Here is a 16,355-nt window from a genome sequence, read left to right on the forward strand (position 1 = left end):
CATAATTTTGTAGAAGAAAGACAAAGTTATGGAACCTGAGCAGAATTTTGTTTTGTCATTAGGAGATTCTAAAAATATATTGTTTATTTTGCATATTGTATACGTTTTACATATTATAAGCAACGTAATAACATATTGTTGGTAAACATCGACGGTCCGCTATCGCATACATTTACAAGGTATTTTTGAGGGACGATACTCATAATAGAAGCAGGTTATAGAAATAAATCCAAATTTGAATATAATAAATATTAAAAATGGTGAAATATTAAAAATTCTTGATATTTAAAAGATATATCTGTTGAAAGACAAAAAAAGCTTGAAACTTTATATCTTGCGATGTCGATCGAGCCTTCTCGGCTAATAGGTTAATATTAACTGATAAGCGTCATTAAGTAGCTGATAAAATCGTAGTAATCTATTGTAATTCAAATTACGGAAAGTAAAAATGTCAATGTAAATGATATTCGTTTATTTTGCAACTCATATTCCCCCGAGATCACATCGTCTTCCTAAGGGTAGATAAAACTAACTAACATTTAATAAAATATAAAATGAAATAATCTTGAAATAAATATTAAAACAAGGAGCGCAGAGAAACAGAATAAATACTGCGGCATTGGCAGTATTAAAATGGCAAACCATGTGTTTGCCATTTGACTCTGATTTTGATCGCTTTGTAAAAGAAAACCTCGAGAAATATTCAGCAACACGCTACGATCTTTTTTCATGTAACGTCGACAGGTAGTTGTTTATTATTGCCTCAAAGTGAAAACAGCGTTACACACAATTTCGCCTAAACTGTACGACTTATGGTAGAAAGATTGATTCACAGAGTTAACAGCAATAACATTTGTGTTTAGCGTAGATATAACAATAAATAAAATTAAAGGAACAGTACGTATGTTATAAATTATCAGATAAAGAAAACTAAAATTAATACCGACAAGAATCGATTTGTGTTGATACAAATTTGTTGACACAATTTATTTATGTATTCTAGTTGTATTTTAATATAACAAAATTCTAAAGGAAAAGATTGACACGGTATTTACGTGACAGTTGTGTCATGATTTTACTGCGAAGTTGTATCATAATTGAAACTGGTTTAACAAAATGTATCTTTTTATAAGCATTCTTCTAAAAAATAATGACCAATTTTGAACATTAAAAACATTAGAACTCCGTTCAAATCTCGCGTTTCAAGAACTATTTGTATGACTCACAGCGAAAGAATTCGTTTAATATGTATTTTTGTCAAAGCCCACTATTTTTGACAAAGTAAAATAATACCAAACATATCAATTTAATTTATATAAATAATTATTTAATTCCACCGAAATTGACAAACAAATTCAATGTATAAATATATTATGTATATTATAATTATAAATAATATTAACACAAGTAAAATATACTTATATTAATATCATTTCTTTTACTTTGTTACTTTGTTATACGCAGCTGTATTTAAATTTAAAAACATAAACATTAAGTAAAAATACCAAGAACTGTAATATAAAATTACGGATTAAAATAAAATTATTATATCATTACATATAGTACTGTATAAGCAAAGTAATATGATTGTAATTGTAAACACAAAATACGTACGGATCTTTTTGTATATTTTGTACAACCACATATTTAGGATAAAAACGTCTCTGGAGAAAGTGGCGTTGAATTTCCAATGCAATCGCTTATCGTGTAATCTATGTATTTTCACGAAACCTTAATTGTAGAAGGGAAGGAAGAATACGCAGCTGAAAGTGCTGCACAGTTTTCTCAGAGATAAGATTCTTTTGGAAACCTTCGTTAACTCGGTATTCGATGGCCCGCATGTTATTATCGCCATGTTACTCCAGAGTTTCCAGGTATGTATATAAATCGAACGTTGAAGGCGATCAGTTTAGTTAGGGTTTCGTTTACACGTGACGACCTACGTTCGCCTAATGACGCCAACCATGTTGACAACAGGAATTTTAACGCTAATGGTCCTTCTTCTATCGCAGCACGACAACGTTAAAGGTATTTCTTACAAATCATCTACTAGAATAGAAAACTCTTCCCATATATTTTAAACATTTTCATAAAACATTGTTATAATATCAGACTACGGATCATTATGAAAATTCCCACTTTCGTCGATTATTTTATAAAGACCAGAGGAAGGGAGAAACCTGTTTTACTACTTAAACAATTCTTTATATTACAAAATGTCCGTATATTCGTGTTCCTTTATTTTATAATTTGGCAAATGTTATAAATGCATAATAATTCGAGATCTACTTTCGTAATAAATACATGGTACGATTCGAAGAATTTTTATGTTAAAAATAAATCGGTTTGAGTTAAATGTTAATTTGTAAGTGACAACTTGCAAGTTGCAATAGTTTCGATTATTATTAGTATCTGTAGTATTTGTAACACCGTCATATTTTAAAACTATGCGCGACGCAATTACATAAAAGTGAATAATATGCTTCCGAAGAATGAACAATGTGAATCATTCCCGTAATTGTCTAAAACCGAGAAATTTGTTTGCATCATTTAATAAGCTAACACATCGTCGATTGTGTTATGATTGATCGGGCATTCCTATGATTAAATGCTATGTTTTTTTGCGCTTGCCCGACAGTTCACGGATATTTAATGACGCACAGATTTTTCAGATAACGTTACACTGTAATGCCCTTCCCGAAGGCGCTGAAGTATGCGCTAAGTGGTACGATAAATAATTTGCATCAAGATTATGGAATAAAACATACTCATCTTGTATATATTTTATATTTCGTTAATACATTTTAAATGCTAAGAACATATATTTCGTTCCCAGCAAATTTTGAACTATAATCAGAATAGTTTGCATAACATTCTATGTATATATACAATATCAAAATTAATTCTATATATTTATATGACATGGTTATGTTACTTAATTATACATATTAATATGTTATAGTTATATTACTTAATTATACATATTTATATATCACAATTTTAAACACAATTACTCATATTTATTTTCATTATTGAAATATTAGGTAGCATGCTTACAGGACTTTATAAATCTTGAAATTTTACAATTGTTGTACAATTCGAATCCAATGAAATAATTTTGGCTTTATTAAAACGGCAATAGCTTTGCCCGAGTATTATTGAAATTATAATACAACGTGCTATATACTTCCTTGATTTGGTAGCCGGATTTGTTGCCGTTTAAATTCGAACAAAAGTCTCGTTGATTAGTTAGGGGAACGTTCGACGCGGTGACGTTGGAATTTCCTGAATAAAAAAAACAGAAAGGCAAGATGAAAAAAAATTTAAGGTAATTCACATCCGTGAATGAGTCAACATTATTTGTAGGCAACAAATTGTAAATGCTACAACGCTGTTCGAAAGTCTGAGATCATCTGCTGCCACTAACGAAATTGTTCGTTTGCCTTTTTATATCGTGATTACAAAAAAAAGACAGAAATATAGTAGGTATGCTTTCTTTGTGGAACGAGCCATTGTTACTTAACATTATGATTATCTTTTTTAGATGCTTTTACGTGTCAAATTATTTTCAGAACATCTCAGTGCCCAATCTAGAGAGCTATAGTATTATAATATTGTTGCAATAATAAAACGTAATGTATTCGTAACAAGAATAAACAATATTATAAGTTTATATCATATGAAATCTATATGAAATATGATATGAAATATATACATATAATATACATATAATATGAAATCTATATGAAATCTATACGAGATTTATATAAAATCTATATGAAATTTATATGAGATCGATATAAATTCTATATTGAAATTTAAATTCTGTATCGTTATAATTAATAATTAAAATCAGTATGATATAATATTAATTAATTAACGTCTTCCAGAATGAGACTACAAAAAAACATTTCTATTTCAGGTAGCCCACTGGATAATTACCTATTTAATAATGAATTAGATGATGACACAGACACGCTTCAGTCAAACTTAGATCGGCGTCTTCGATCTCATCATACATGGATGCTACCGATTTCGTCAGTATCGATCAGTAATTTGTTCAAAGATAATGGCGGTGATGCGGCAGCGTTGATGAAGGCAGTCGAAACAATACAGAAAAACCAGAAAGAAATGCTGAAACTGCTGAATCAATTTGTTGAAGGTAACTGTAGTAACAATTGCATATGTACATAAAGACTACTTTGACATCCTGACAATGTACTCTGATCGAGTAGTTGTTTTACAAATGTGCCCATAATTATGAAAATGGTCTAAGTCAAAATTTAAAAAAAATGAGTTTATCAATTATTTTGCACCACATTATTTTGAACAAAATTTATTTAATGTAATTTTTACGATATCGTAAAAAATGAACCATTAGATGGTGGATGTAATTTCAACATTGTATAGAATTCATTTAGTGTTAATTATGAATGTGGTCTAAGTCAAAGATAAAGTATCTAAGTGGTCTTTCACCTAAAAGAGGAAGGCCCAAAATATACGGAAATATTAAGCTACTTCCTTTATACACCACCACTAGACCAATGCTGGAAGAAAAACACAAAGATAGTATGTGTTTACTACCATACATTCCTCCAGTTTTTCAGGAACATTTTAAAAAACTTAAAAACTCGACATGATAAAAATACATTACTTTTTTAGAATCATTTATAAATATGCACGAATTATTTCATTGAGGTTATTGTTTCGAATAAAACTCATAGTTCTTTATTGCTTTAAGTCATTTATAGGACATTCAGTTAATATTGAAAATCTTCTAAGTCAATTCAAACTTTAAAAACATTTTCGTATGAAATTCACACAAAATTTCATATACATAATAAATTTCTAATAATCAAGACTAATAAAATTCTAAATAAAAAGATCGCATAATGTAAAAATATATTTTAATTTATGCAAATCCAATTTATTAAATATCTCAAAGCAAGAAATATATGACCACTTTCATAATTATTGGCACAAATGAGACAATAGAATCTATTTTCCTGATTACAAATTAAGTATGTTGAATTGTTGGAAATATTCTAGTATACTATCATTTTTAAATATATAGAAAAAAATATAAGATATTTCTACTAGAAATTCTTAAATAACATTTATGTCATTAGAGAAGGAAAATATTCTCTTAAACTCGATTTAGAGTAATATAATGTAATGTTAATAAAATGAATATATCAATTATTAATTTAAAGTTGTCAGTCGAAAATAGAAACTAGAGTAGATAAATTCGTATTTATATGAATGAACATTTCTGTACCATACATCTTAAAATATAGTAAAATTATTTAATTTTCTAAACAGTGTCTCAAGCAGCGCCTTGCCAATCCCCATCGAACAATGATGATTTCCATAGAGAAACTGAAAATTCCCATAGAGAAACTGAAGATTGCAATAGAGAAACTGATGATTCCCATAGAGAAACTAAAGATTCCCATGGAGAAATTAAAGATTCCCATAAAGAAACTAAAGATTTCCATAGAGAAATTAAAGATTCCCATAAAGAAACTGAAGATTCCAAAAAAGAAACTGAAGATTCCAAAAAAGAAACTGAAGATTCCAATAAAGAAACTGAAGATTTAACGTACAACAAACTGAAGCCAACGATTATCGACATTTTGGATAATAAAACAGAGATCGCAAATAGCGACTCAAATATTTTATCGGGATCTCACAATAGAATCATATACGACAACCTTGCTTCCGATGAGAAAGGAAGAAAATTAATGCAAATGGACAATGAGGCATACGAAGGAAGCGGCAATAAAATGGAAAAGAATTTCAAGGGAATGCCATTGGCATATGACGGCGACGGAAGCGATGCTTAGGAGCTCTGACACCGAACGCGGCACACGAAAATCATAAATAAACTATGCATTTTATACATTTGCGATAAGACTGAATACGCCAAATATAAAACAATAAAAACATTGGAAATATTATCGTCGCATTAGTTTCGATAATCAAAATTTTTAATTATAACATCACCTCTACCTCTTGTAAATGACACACGAAATTTCAATTTTTGCATAATGATCCGCAATCTAAACAAAAAGACCTCGACAAATAATTCTCCTACATTAAAGATGATATTATTCTCTGTTATATTCGCAGAAATTTCAGTAAGACGATGTACGCGTTAACACGAGTAATTTAGTAGTAGCTATTAAAGCAATAAAATTTATTTATATAATACAAATTGTACGGATGTTAAAAGAAAATATACGTCACTGATGAGACGAAACCTTTCTCTGCTGACAATCCAATGAGTAATATTATTTGACATTGACACAGAAAAGATGCAAATAGATTGTAGCGGTAGAACTGCGTATGGAAAAATTATATTCTCACCTTATTCTAATATTCTGTTCATTCACGGTTTGAAATTATTACGATAATCTTCGCTCTAAAGCAAACAAAATTTCTTAACATACATTTTGTCCAATTTAGTTGGAATACTTAATTAGTAAAAGATATGTATAAATATGTATAATTATGAACATGTTGCTTAACTACTGGCAGATATTCATACTACTGTTTTATTATGTTAATGATTTATAAAACTGTAAATACTATTCTTATAAACACAATAAGGGAGATATTATACAACTTTTATTTATATTTTGCTGTTGCTAACTTCATATATAAACATATGTATATGAAAGTAGACTCATTTTTTTTAGATATCTCCCATCCTGTTTTAAGATTTTCCTAAAAAACACGATCCCTTGTGAACAAAATGCAATGCAAAATCTTACTATTATAACTGACTGAAACAATCTCCATTTTTCTAGTCTGTTATCTGTATTCAGCAATTACTAATTATGTTTCTAGAAACTGTGAACACTTGTGCAACACATTTTACATATTATACTTATGTACGTGTTATAATCTTATGAAATATTTCTTACAATCTAGTTCATGATGGATATTATTTAATGAGTGTGTATGTACTGGTGAAACAATTTGTTCCTAGAAAACATAAGAAAGAGAAATATGACACGACGCATTTATCCGGCTAAGAGAATAAATATATTTAATATCATTAATATATACATGTTGGTTTGTTAGACGTTCGACGTTTTATAATTATTAAGTTAATATTGCCGTCTTCTTGACGATGGTAGCCGTGATAAATGCATTATTCTAGAAAAAATTCTATATTCAAATAACATGCAGTGAGCAATGAAATATATGCAAGTATACTGTTCATTCACGGTTTGAAATAGTGATCAGGCCATTTTCTACCAATTAAAAACGAAACCGTGAACTTCAATGAAATTTGTTGCATTGGAATCAGTATCGTGGAGTTCAAGTCAACGTCGACGTGAATTCTCATTGATGAAATGCAACCAACTAGAATTGCTTCTCCCCGAAAATCACATTTCTCTTCGTACGAACGAGTCATCGAAGGATTGTGTCTCTATACATCGAGAAGTATTACGCAAATGGACGCACATCGAATATCAATAAGGAGTTCAAGGTCGTTCATACTTCTTGAAAAAGGGCGGAGAATAGTCGTGATGAAGCCAGAACTCTGTTAGTCATGGCCAGGAGCAGTTTCTTTATCGTGTCGCTCTGTGTCGTGTGCTTAGTTACGTGGGCAGGTAAAAATAACGATTGCTGTTAATCTGAAAATACCTATCGTATATAGTATAATCGAGCAATTATGCTATTCGAGTCATCCGAAATATTTCACTGTCATTCGAAGAATCGTAATCCGTGAACCTGTGATAAGCGATTTTATAAAACCGTGCCGCGCTTGATTAACGCGACGAATGTTACAAACGTATAAAGTGATGTGAAGTGTTGAGATCATGGAAACTAATTATAAATTGGGTTCTTCGAATATCAATTACTTCGTTACCTTTCTTATTAGCATATAAGTAATAGACAATGATATCGAAAATGTTTCGCATTTTAATATAAATATTGATTCTGTGGATTAATTAATAATGCTCTATCATTGTATGGTGAAACAAATTAATCATACAATACATTGAGTTTTTATGCTACTTTAAATATATTGAAATACTTTATGAAAAAGGAAAGTAAATTTATATGGTTACCTAAAAGTATATTAGGACTATCGGAAAATTCGACCTGTTCTTAAAAAGAAAGAAAACAATACATTTTGTATGCATCTAATATTTATTGTATTATTGTAGTAATTTAATATAATCGTAACTTATGCCTTGTTGTCAGCGCGATGACGATTTATGAATATCATTTTTGAGAAATATATGTCGCAAATGAAATGACATTAGGGGACATAATTTCCCGGCAAACATAATAAAAACAGAAATCATAATATTGATTTATTATACTAATACACGTAACGTGAAAATTTATAAATACTTTTCTACTACATTATAGACCTTTTGATATTGGTATTCAAGTTATCACACGCGCAATCTGCAATCTGCTAATAATACATTTTCAGTATTCAGCGTCATTTAATTTTATTTAAATTTTTGTGAACGGTACGCTCTTTCGAATCAACTATGGTTTTTGCAAAAAGGAGGAACGAAGATGAAGCCGTAGAAATGAGAAAGTACCGTGTCCCCTATATGTCAGTTAAAAAACGTTTCTCGTTTCCCAGATGATCGCGTTCCTCTCACGGAAGACGAACGACGATGGAATACACCACCAGAGCTCATACCGGAGGAAGTCATCAAGGGGTCTAACGCGAAGAACGGACGATCGTTGTCCATTCCGATTACGGCGAATATTAACTTGAACACCGGGAACAATGCCCATTCTTTAGGCTTTCAAGTAGGCCCCGAAGGTCTCAGCTACTCCGAGAGTAACAGCTTCAACAATCCGTACGTCTCTGTACTGAGGAAAACATAGAAAAGTCGTAAACACGTGTCGGTAATTATAAAGTGCTCCGAGTAAATATTCAAAGGCGCTTGAATTTCTTCAGAGTAGCTGTTGAATAATCTCGTTAAAATCGAGTTGGTGATTCTAATGTTAAGATATTTCTAACATACTTCGGGGCACTTTCACAATCTCCGATACGTTTAGTGAAGTAAGGGAAAGAAAGGTTACAGAATGTAGCTTGATGTAACATTGAATTTCAATAATTTATTATCCTTGGATCGAGTTTGATTTGATATAGCTTGTGACGAAAACGTGGACTGATTTCCAACCATTTGCAGCTCTATTTAAAAGACCTATAAATTATTTCCTAGAATACTACATATATACTAATAGTAACAATAGTTATACTTACTTGTAGTAAAGGTACTAAACTTTCAATTAACCCCTTGCACTACGACTTTTTTCATGCTGCATTGATTAGTATTGATTAGTATTGATTAGTATTTATTTGTCCATAATACTATCCTTAATATGACGAAATAATTTTTGTTTTTTGTATTGCCTTTGAAGAAGAATTCAATTACTTTTAAATTATCATCTAAATAATTATTCCAAAGGAACATTATTTCTTTAGATAGTGACGACTATTATTTCCTTGTTCTTTAAAATTTATAATATAATAAGTTGTGTCTTAATAATGAAATAACTCGAAAGATATTTTTGTTATTGGTTAGGTCACTTTGCAAAGTAGATTTTAGTTGGAATTGGCTTCGAGCTTCTGTTTCTGCATTACACTAATGCAAATAATTTGTTGGGTAATGGCTGAAATGATCAATTTGAACAGTTAAAAATTTATCACTTCGAACAGTTAAAAATTTATCATTTATCATTTTTGAACAGTTTTCAAGAAAATGTCGTCTATTAATCTTTTACTTTAAAGAACTATTAGAAACCTACTATTGGACGAAGTATTAAGGTTATGCAACTTTTTACTCTTACAGCTTACAGGATGTGATTTACGATTCGAGATAAAATAGATTTGTAAAATAATGAGTTTTGTTTGCAAGATGATGATTACAATCTTCAAACTGCTTATGATTAAATGCAGTGCCACTTTAGTTTTCTGCCACAGTGTTTCGTTTTACGAACATAAAGCTAGTTTTTTAGACTTAACCAACCGAAATAACCAGTCTCATAGTTTTGAAATTATAAATTCTCTTTTATAGGAAACGATTTAACGATTTCATAGGAAACGATTTAATACATTTCTTAACACGTTCCGTGCCAAGCTGTATTTAGTCGACTCTTCATTGTGGTCAATCAACGCTTTAAAAATCAATATAATATTTTTATTTATTAATTATTGTCAGTATAACTATGAAAGAAACTTATTATGGGTCCATCCTTTTGGTGGAAATTATTTCTTTGATTCTATCTTGTCATAAAATATCTTTTTAACCCATTGAATAGCTATTTAAGCGTGTACCACCAGTGGTACACGTGGCACGGAATGTGTTAATCCAAGCTAACTTTATACTAAATATTATGAAAAGTCTAAGTGAATGCAGTCCCGTCATGGCAGTAAAGTAACACGCGTCAATTAAATTTCTTTGCAGCCTGATTTCGCAGAGTCAGGCAGTGTCATTGGCTGCTGGATCATCTGGCATCAGCGGTTCGGCAGTACACGCTGTCGGTCAAACCCAACCCGATTATAATAACCAGGGCCACATCAACAGGCCATCGTTTGGCGTCAACGCGGCCGCTTCATCGTCGGCCACGGTTCAAAACGGACAAGTGTCTACAGCTGCAGCTTCCTCTGTTGGCTCCTCGCATTCTTTCGCGCCTTCGAATGCAGGGAACACTGGACGCGGAATGAAAGTTCGATTTCCAGGACAAAATAATAGATATCCGATATGGACCAATATCCGACCAAATTATAACAATGGTAATTGAACATCTCACACGGTTATGGTAGAAACAACTTTGAGATTTGCGGAAGTACGATTGCGTTAAATTTATTCAACAAATCAATAATTCAATTCAATAATCGCTAAATATTTAATACTAGAGCTTTACAAAAAATATTAAATTCTTTCATTCGTGATTACTGAAATTATAAAATTGTTTTTATAAGACAAATTTCTTTATCCAAGTATACGTAACAATTAGACTGTGGACTCATTCATGGCAAAATGAGTAGCTAAAATATTAAATTTTGAAGACTTAGAAGAATTTAATAACATACTTTATTTTCAACATACTAAATATACTTCTGTAAAGCCTGTAAACAAATTGCGAAGTTGATATACTCATGGTAAAAACGAATATATAAAATATTAAATTGTGAAGGCATAAAAAGAATTTAATAATATAGTTTGTCTACGTTCAAGATCGTGCAAGTATTAAAAGAAACAATTTATTTTTATCCAATTACTGTCTCTTAGAATTTTCTCGGAAAATTGTTTTTGTTTCGCCTAAAAGTTCGCAGTCTAATTATAATCGACATCATATGAAGTTTAAGTAAATTCAATCATTGCTATAAAATAATCTATCCGAGTCGCGGATCATGGATTAATTGAAACTAATGAGTGATAAAATTTCAGGTCGCAGACCGTCCAGTCAACCGAAATTGGAAATTGACGTGAAACCGAACACGGGGCATCGGGAGAAAAATGGTGGGCCTGTAACACTGGAAATTACATCGCATCCAACGCAACAACAAAATCGGCAACCGACAGTTCACGTACGCAAATGGTATCCTAGCGATAATGCACAATAAAATCAGCAATAGATTCAAAGAAAATTTAGGAATGATAATTGTTCAGAATGTGTTCACTTAAGTTAATAGTAGACAGTTTTATCTGTGATTCCAATAGTTTCTACATTTCTAATCCGTCTACTTTGCTGAGCTATTATTTATTTAGAAAATCCCAATGTCAGTTTATTATTCTCGACACAAGTTGGAAAAATTAGCAAAACAAAACTTAGCAAACACGAAAATCGCGTGAGGCAGGACTTTGAAATGAATTGAAAAAGCGCCTGTCGCAACAACGATCGATAAATATTCGAATCATTAAAATTGACCTGTAATGTAAGTAGTGATATAAATAAAATACTATTTTATAATTATCGTGACGTTTTATTTGAACTCGAAATGACATAGTGCGATCTCTATGCATCATCGTTTGCAGAACCTTCGTCCGGTCTCGCTGCAGGCTCTTCCCCAGTATCAACTTTATGCATGTACTCCACCAGATCAACTACACGATTCGCGTAACCGTATTCGTTGTCATACCTACAAACATTCACGAGTTAATATTGACCCGGCCATTTCCAAAATCTATGTCATCCGAATAAAGTGACATCGATGAAACGAACAGTATTCATAAAAGGAAACATATCAACATCTTAAGCACGACGTGCCATTATAGTGGCTTTGGGAATGTTTCGTGTTACACTCAATTGTATTATTAATTATTAAAGTAAACGATTAAAGTGAAAGTGAATATGTACAATACACTAAGAAAAGAATATATGTATAGCTAATACAATACCATACCATACATATGTATATAACTATACCATAAAAATTGTATATTAAGAAACATGGTAATTCAGTTATGAAAAATTTCATTCGCGTAAAATCCAGCCGTGCCAAAGAGGTTAATTTCACATACTTTCTTCTATAAAACGATGAAATTAAAAGGTAATAAATGATTTATACCGAATATGTATTTTATACTGTGCAGTATAGAGCATTGTCAAATTACCAGGCGACAACTTTGATGAATGTACTCGTTTGCGGAATACCAGCTTTCGCGTCGAATATACACGAATAACTCGTGTTCATGAAATCAGATGACACACAGTCGTCATCCGTGTAGCCGATGATGTTCGCGTGAGAAACTTCCGACGCCATTTTCATTGCATCCTTTACTTCTTCGTATGTCGTTGGCTTGTTCACCCTGAGTCGAGCAACGAAAAAGTGGATCGTTAAATTGTGACTTTATGTCGGGTAAGAATTTCACTAAATGGAATTATTTAAATCTTGTATATTTATCATTTTTGGCGACAAGAAAGAACTTTATTAACGGAAGCCACAGGTATACAAGGTAGTCCAATAAGAATTCGCACTCGAATATCTCTTTTATTTTTGACGCTAGAAACAGAACTTTAGTAACAAACAAATATTTTTATTCCGTTAATAATATTATATTCTGTTAATAAAGTTCTTTTTCCAGTGCCAAAAATAAAAGAGATATTTGAGCGTCAATTCTTATTGGACCACCTTGTATATTAGTGGCTCTGAGCAAAAACACCGCATGCGATGATTTCAAGAAATTTAAATTTTCGCACTCACTGATGTAAAATATAGCGAAATTGAAAACATGTGTCGTTCTTTCAAGCAATTATACATATGTTTCATATATTTATTGTATGACCCAGTATGCACCTGAACGTCAGGTCGCACAAAGAGACATTTGGGACCGGTACTCTGAAAGCTATTGCAGAAATTTTGCCTTTCAGGTCGGGAATAATTTTGTCCAACGACTTGGCTGCTCCCGAAGATGTTGGAATTATGTTTTGAATACCGCTTCTGCCATCTCTCCATAACTGTGATATAAATGCACGATTACGTTACATTAGGACTATGAATCTCTGTGTACTGTTAACACGTTGAGTGCCACGCGGTTTTATAACGACTTCCCCGTCAGGCCGCGCGACAAACCATTTTTATGTTTACCTTGTTTTAATAAAATCCATTAAAGTTTTCCGAAAAAATGTTCAAGTACATTAATAATAAAATCCCGCATTAAATAAAAATTAAGTGGACTTTATATAAATTTTAGATGACAACTTGAAACAATGTAAATTTTTAAGGTTATTATCATATTTTATACTGTCAGTCGCCGATGACTGACGCAGCCTGAACGGAAAGCTTGATGTCAGTCACCGGTGACTGACGTGGCACTCAACGTGTTAAAACGAATAAACAAAATAAGAATCCTGTATACCAGGATACGGAAAGTAAAAATCTATTTCTTTCATTAACACGTTCTATGCCGAGCTATTTTTATTCGACTCTTCATACTATATATTTGATATTTTACTAAAACTTAATACATTATATATAATTATTAATTATAACATATGTAATATATTATAACATATTATAATGAAATAAACTTGTTACGCTATTCTGGCATTAAATAAACATGTCAGCATATTCCACCGACGATAAATATGTTAATCATTTTAATATATTGAAAATCATATACTTATAAAATCTCTCCATTTTCTACTATTTTACATTTCATTGAATTTTTATTATAAACATATAAAATCTTTACGTAAAATAAACATTGTCTAAGTTAATTGTAGGATGCATATGTAAAATGAAAATGTCTACTTTCTTTTAATAATTGTAATAAGTTGAGAATAACGTAACAACATATTATTCTATTTCATTAATTTATTATTAGTTTGCAAACTATAGGATGTATACGTTATTTTCAATGTTATATTTAACCACTGCATATAGGAACAAAGTATATTGAAATATTTTATAAATTTAAAAATAACGTAACAATGTGTATAAAAAACACATTTACATTTTCGTATTTGATTTACTAATTTTTTGTCATAAACTCTGCAGCCTAATTAGTTTCAAATAATATTAATGATGGTAACGATGATAACGATTCTTACTTTTCCTCTCTCTATAGGCCCATCCAAAATTCTTTGGGACGGTGTCAAAGCATGCACACTGCTGATCATTACCTCGATAACGTCGAAATTTTCGTGCATAACTTGAATAAGCGGCGCAGCACAGTTGGTCGTGCAGGAAGCAGTCGACACGATTTTACTTTTTGTCGGATCGTAACAACTCTGATTCACGCCGAAAATGATCATGGGCGCGTCAACGGATGGTGCTGTAATAATTACCCTTTTAGCGCCGCCTTCCATGTGTAACTAAAACAATCATGAATACGTTGACACACAGTCGTCGTAAAGTAATCTTGGAAATTTATGTATAAATCTACAATCATAATAAATCTCTCAATATTATAATATCATTATAAATAGATAAAAATTTTAAAATTTAAAATAGATAATAATAGAACAAGATAATTAACAATAGTAATAAAATTAGAATCCCTTACCCCTGCTTTGTCCAAAGTATTGAATACTCCGGTAGCTTCGATTACGTAAACGACACCAGCATCTTTCCATTTTATTTTGCTTGGATTTTTTTCTTGTGACGTCGAGATTTTCTTATCTTTGAAAACACACACGACAAATTCAATTATTCATTTTCACCGTAATATAACGAGCATCTAGCACACGAAGCGCGTGAATTTAATTAGTAAAATAATTGCGATTCATTACTGAATATAATACAGTAGGTAGCATCTACAATTACATTACCTATGTTTAATATAATCTATATATAATATGCGTTTAATTAGCAAAGAAAAGGAAATTGTGTTTGCACAATTTTGTAATAATAAAATATATAAAAGTAACAATAAATAATAGTAATAATAATTATAGTATGAGAATGAATAAATAGTTTGCACTGTTATATTATTTTCGTCTAATGTTAAATATAGTTTAGTATAAAATGTAAACATTTACGTAAAAAATAGGGGACTATTATTGTTTAAATGTAAGACAATAAATATTTCGTACTATTGTATTATCTGTGCCGAATATAAAATTTAGTAACCGAATTTCAGTTAGAGATAAAACAATGCACAAAAATTTGTTCAAGATGCAGATACCTGCAATAACAATATTCCCATCCTCACACTCCAGTCTTAACGGGTAGGATCCATGAGTTGAATCGTATTTGAATAAATATATCATATAATCGGTTGTAATATAAGGATCGTTGATTAGTTTAACCTATTAAGACATTTATGAAACCTTTTTAACCTATTAAAATATTTATAAAACCAATGAAGATTTGTAAATTTTAAATAGCTTATGTATTACATCGATACTTTTTTCTATGCAAGCACGAAGACACATTCTTCCTATTCTACCAAATCCATTGATGCCTACAGACGCCATAACTTAATTATAAAATTATTATACTCGTTGAGAAACTGTCAAATTACATACAAGAGATGTATGATCGTTTACTCCAGTTACTACAAACATCTGGTGATCAATAACACGAACTTGTGTGCGCTTGTTATAAAGTGTAGAGGATATTGAACAATGAAATAAAATATAAAATATAAAATATAAAATTCTAACAATTCATATCATACGTATAAGCTAATTATTTTTTCCAAATTTTTATTTCTAATCGATTGTTGCTTTATTTTATGTAAAAACCAAGTTAGTAGTGTTAAGCGTAGAGCAACCGCATAAAATTTTGCTAATAATATTTAACCAGTTTTCTCAAAGAACAGTGTAGTTATACATAATTGCTATTTATGTTAATTTTTCATGCTATCAATTTAATTTATTTTAAATCATGACTAATAAAATAATTTCAAAAT

At 30.8% G+C, this 16,355-nt stretch overlaps 3 protein-coding genes across 3 annotated transcripts; 2 read left to right on the plus strand and 1 right to left on the minus strand.

Moving 5' to 3' along the window:
• The first annotated feature begins 1,926 nt into the window (after positions 1 to 1,926).
• On the plus strand, positions 1,927 to 6,649 carry LOC144467532 (uncharacterized). The gene is made up of 3 exons (XM_078176379.1): positions 1,927 to 2,028; positions 3,923 to 4,162; positions 5,323 to 6,649. The coding sequence occupies exons 1-3, from the start codon at positions 1,953 to 1,955 to the stop codon at positions 5,844 to 5,846; spliced, it is 840 nt and encodes a 279-aa protein (XP_078032505.1). The 5' UTR covers positions 1,927 to 1,952; the 3' UTR covers positions 5,847 to 6,649.
• Positions 6,650 to 7,549: 900 nt separating this feature from the next.
• Positions 7,550 to 11,929, plus strand: LOC144467531 (uncharacterized). Its single transcript, XM_078176378.1, has 4 exons — positions 7,550 to 7,625; positions 8,621 to 8,843; positions 10,458 to 10,786; positions 11,445 to 11,929. Exons 1-4 carry the CDS (start codon positions 7,565 to 7,567, stop codon positions 11,618 to 11,620), a joined length of 789 nt encoding a protein of 262 aa, XP_078032504.1. The 5' UTR covers positions 7,550 to 7,564; the 3' UTR covers positions 11,621 to 11,929.
• Positions 11,930 to 12,012: 83 nt separating this feature from the next.
• Positions 12,013 to 15,918, minus strand: LOC144467696 (glyceraldehyde-3-phosphate dehydrogenase). Its single transcript, XM_078176611.1, has 7 exons — positions 15,841 to 15,918; positions 15,627 to 15,750; positions 15,006 to 15,121; positions 14,551 to 14,814; positions 13,295 to 13,455; positions 12,612 to 12,806; positions 12,013 to 12,136 (listed from the first exon to the last, which is right to left on the minus strand). Exons 1-7 carry the CDS (start codon positions 15,916 to 15,918, stop codon positions 12,013 to 12,015), a joined length of 1,062 nt encoding a protein of 353 aa, XP_078032737.1.
• Between the last annotated feature and the right edge of the window lie 437 nt (positions 15,919 to 16,355).

The sequence above is a fragment of the Augochlora pura genome, chromosome 3 (genome assembly GCF_028453695.1).
Source record: "Augochlora pura isolate Apur16 chromosome 3, APUR_v2.2.1, whole genome shotgun sequence".
Classification (NCBI taxonomy): Eukaryota; Metazoa; Arthropoda; class Insecta; order Hymenoptera; family Halictidae; genus Augochlora; species Augochlora pura.